At 42.4% G+C, this 2,920-nt stretch overlaps 1 protein-coding gene across 1 annotated transcript in view; it reads right to left on the bottom strand.

The window, feature by feature from the left end:
- Nucleotides 1–396: 396 nt before the first annotated feature.
- LOC107201238 (acrosin-like) overlaps nt 397–2,920 on the bottom strand; it is a 19,915-nt gene continuing 17,391 nt past the window's right edge. The window contains exon 4 of the mRNA XM_033512554.1: nt 397–444. Coding sequence (XP_033368445.1) covers nt 397–444 — 48 coding nt within the window. The remainder of the gene's footprint in view (nt 445–2,920) is intronic.

A 2,920-nucleotide genomic window follows, 5' to 3' on the forward strand; every position in this document is an offset into this window, starting at 1 on the left:
TTCTATAAGTATGTGTATGTGGGAATGTACCTTGTCTCTCTGTTAAAACTCTGTTTGCATCACATCCTTGGGTGAAAATCAAGAAATGCAAATGGTAGGGCTCTGAGGGTACAGCATTAATAACAAATAGTCAATGTTTTAAAAAGATCCAGGTTACCTTAAAAATCTTATTACTTCAAAAACATAAACCTGTAAGATGACTTTAGGATTCAGGTTATCTAGAGATTGGGTCAAAATATTCTTGTAATTGAAGGCCAGGATAGTAAGCACTCCAGTAGGCTTTGTAAAAAATCTCAAGAATAATCAGATTGAGACAGTAGTCTTCATGCCTTCCACATTACCTCAAGTTGCAAAGAATGAATTTGGAACAAGACACAGCCAGAATTTTGTTAAGCCTTACAGGCTGCTGTAGATTAATTTCAGCTGGAGATGCCTGAAGTAGCCCTATGTAGAGAGGAGAAAAGGTTGCTTAAATCCTAACTCAATCCAACTCAGAATGATCAAATGAGGCATGCTGTCTGGTCTATTCCATCTTCACCCAATCCTGCCTTTGCTGTGAGTCAGAACACCCAGTCTAGATACAAAATGGAAGGAATTTCTACAGTTTGTTGTTTTTTTCTCCAAAAGAAAGGCTTAGAATTCTTCTTCTATATGCAAGAAGTGAAGAGCTCACAACAAAGAGTTCAATGCCTTGCCAGCTGTCACAGATACTCCAAGACAGAATACTTTATGACAGCCATTTTTATATTTTTATATTTTCAGATATACAGTATACAGTATACAGTACTTGCTCTCTCCCCATGAGTACTAGCCACATTATTTAGAAGGCGCTAATGTATTTAATAAAGTGATTGTTTATATCAATTTGATATTATGGTATAGATGTATCTGTTGTAACTATTACTAAATTGCTGGATTCATTTTCATTTATTATCAAAGACCAAATGTGGAATTCTGCATATGACAGTATATTGACACTCATTTATGCTAATTAATGAATGACAACTGGAGCTCAACAGTGCTGCTGAAGAAGGCAGAGTTTTACTCAATGTACTCCACAGATATTAGAATCATAGGATGGTTTGGATAGGAAGGCATCTTAAGGATCATCTAGTTCTTATGGGCAGGAACACCTTGCTCTAGACCCAGTTACTCAGAGCCTGGCTCAAAACCTGTCATTGAATTCTTCCAGGGATGGGGCTTCCACAGCTACTCTGGGGAACTCATGCTGTAACTTGTTAATCTGTTTTTCTGATTCTGCTTGCACTTCTTACATCTGGATTTCTCAGTCTCTTCTGATCCGAGCTCCTTTGGAATATTCCCCCACAGGAAGTTCTGTTTATCTCGGTTCTCCAGGTCAGGAAGAAAACTCCAAAGCTCGTTAGGATCTTGTTTCTCGTGTTTATTAGGATGTTATCACAAAACTTGGCAGGTCTCTCCAGACTTTCTGCACAAGTTCAAATCACTACAACCTGGCACATTTTGGCTCTGATGGCACAAAATGGCCTTGAATGGAGCAGCCTTTTTATCTTTATACTTACCTTTATCCAGTTCACAATAGACACATAGATTATTTTTCTTAATGACCCAATGACCCACCACCTGTGTCACTGTGGCATTTTCTATCCAATCACCTACTATTACCCAAAACCCTATAGAAGAAGAAAATGAAGAAGAAAAAACAAGGAAAAGAGACAACACCCTAAATCCTCCATCTTGTCTTCTGTTTTCTAAATTAGTTTATACCCTAAACTAACTTTTTCACTCAGTGACTTAAGAAAAGTCTCTAATCTACACACTCGCACTTTTAGCTTTTCTAACTTCAACAGTTATTTTCATGTATCACCATGAAAACATGCCCATAAATTTCATGTTATATGAAATTCAGTGTTCTCCTGGATCTCAGAGCCAGGCATCAGAGACAAGGCCACACACTCTGTGTCTCAGACTCCAACACATGTCAGTGCCTCAGCCCCCCTCACAATCAAGAATTCCTTCCTATGATGGCATCTAAAGCTACCCTCTGTCACTGTAAAGGCATTGCCCCTTGTCCTATCAGGACCTGCCCTTGTAAGAAGGCTCTTGGCAGCTTTCTTTGGGCCACTCTTCTTGCAGGATGAGGCTGCACTGGCCCTGAGGAATTTCACCAGTATCCTGCTCTCTGCAGCCTTTTCTCTACAAGATTCTTCCCAAAAGAGAATCACTCTGGAAAAGGGCTCCTGCAGGAAGCACGTGTATGCTTGGGTCAGGAGCCAATCCAGTCACAGCCACAGTGGATGAGCAGTGAAGTGCCCAAGCTGCACCACCCTTCCTGCAGAAGATGCAGTGAAATGTAGGTTTAGCACATTCTGTGCTGGCCACATCAGCCAAAGAAATGCCCTCTGGCAGGCTCCATGCCCTTGCTGCGGGAGAGTTCTATTGAAGTTCTGAGCTCAAAATAATGAAGGAGCTTGTGGCACACTCATGCCAGGTTAGCCAGTGACATACAGCAATTGAATGCTGTAGACAGAGGAAGATGCCCCTGCTCTAAGCCACCTGCTGTTGTCCATGCTATTCAGCCATGGGAAATTAAGGACAAAAGAGTTTTTTCTGCATCCTGTGGTGATTATGTGTAGCACTCAAGCAAATGAGCACAAGAAGATTTGTTTTGTGTATGTGCAGCTGGCTCTTTGATTTGCCAGGCCTATACAGCCCTCTCATCTTCCTCAACTCCTCTCTCTCTCTGCCCTCACCTCCTCCCAAATATGGAGCCAAGCCCAGGAATCTTTTCCCCCTGCCTCCCAGGCTGGCCCTGCCTGTGAACAGCCTTGGTGTTGCAGCTGCTCTTGGCCCACTCAGCTTGGCCTCCCATGGCATTCCTGGTGTGCTCTCCTACTGTTCCTGCCAGGTTCCTCTCCCCAGAATGACCCCAGCTCTTCCT

This window comes from Parus major, chromosome 3, assembly GCF_001522545.3.
Source record: "Parus major isolate Abel chromosome 3, Parus_major1.1, whole genome shotgun sequence".
Taxonomy (NCBI): domain Eukaryota; kingdom Metazoa; phylum Chordata; class Aves; order Passeriformes; family Paridae; genus Parus; species Parus major.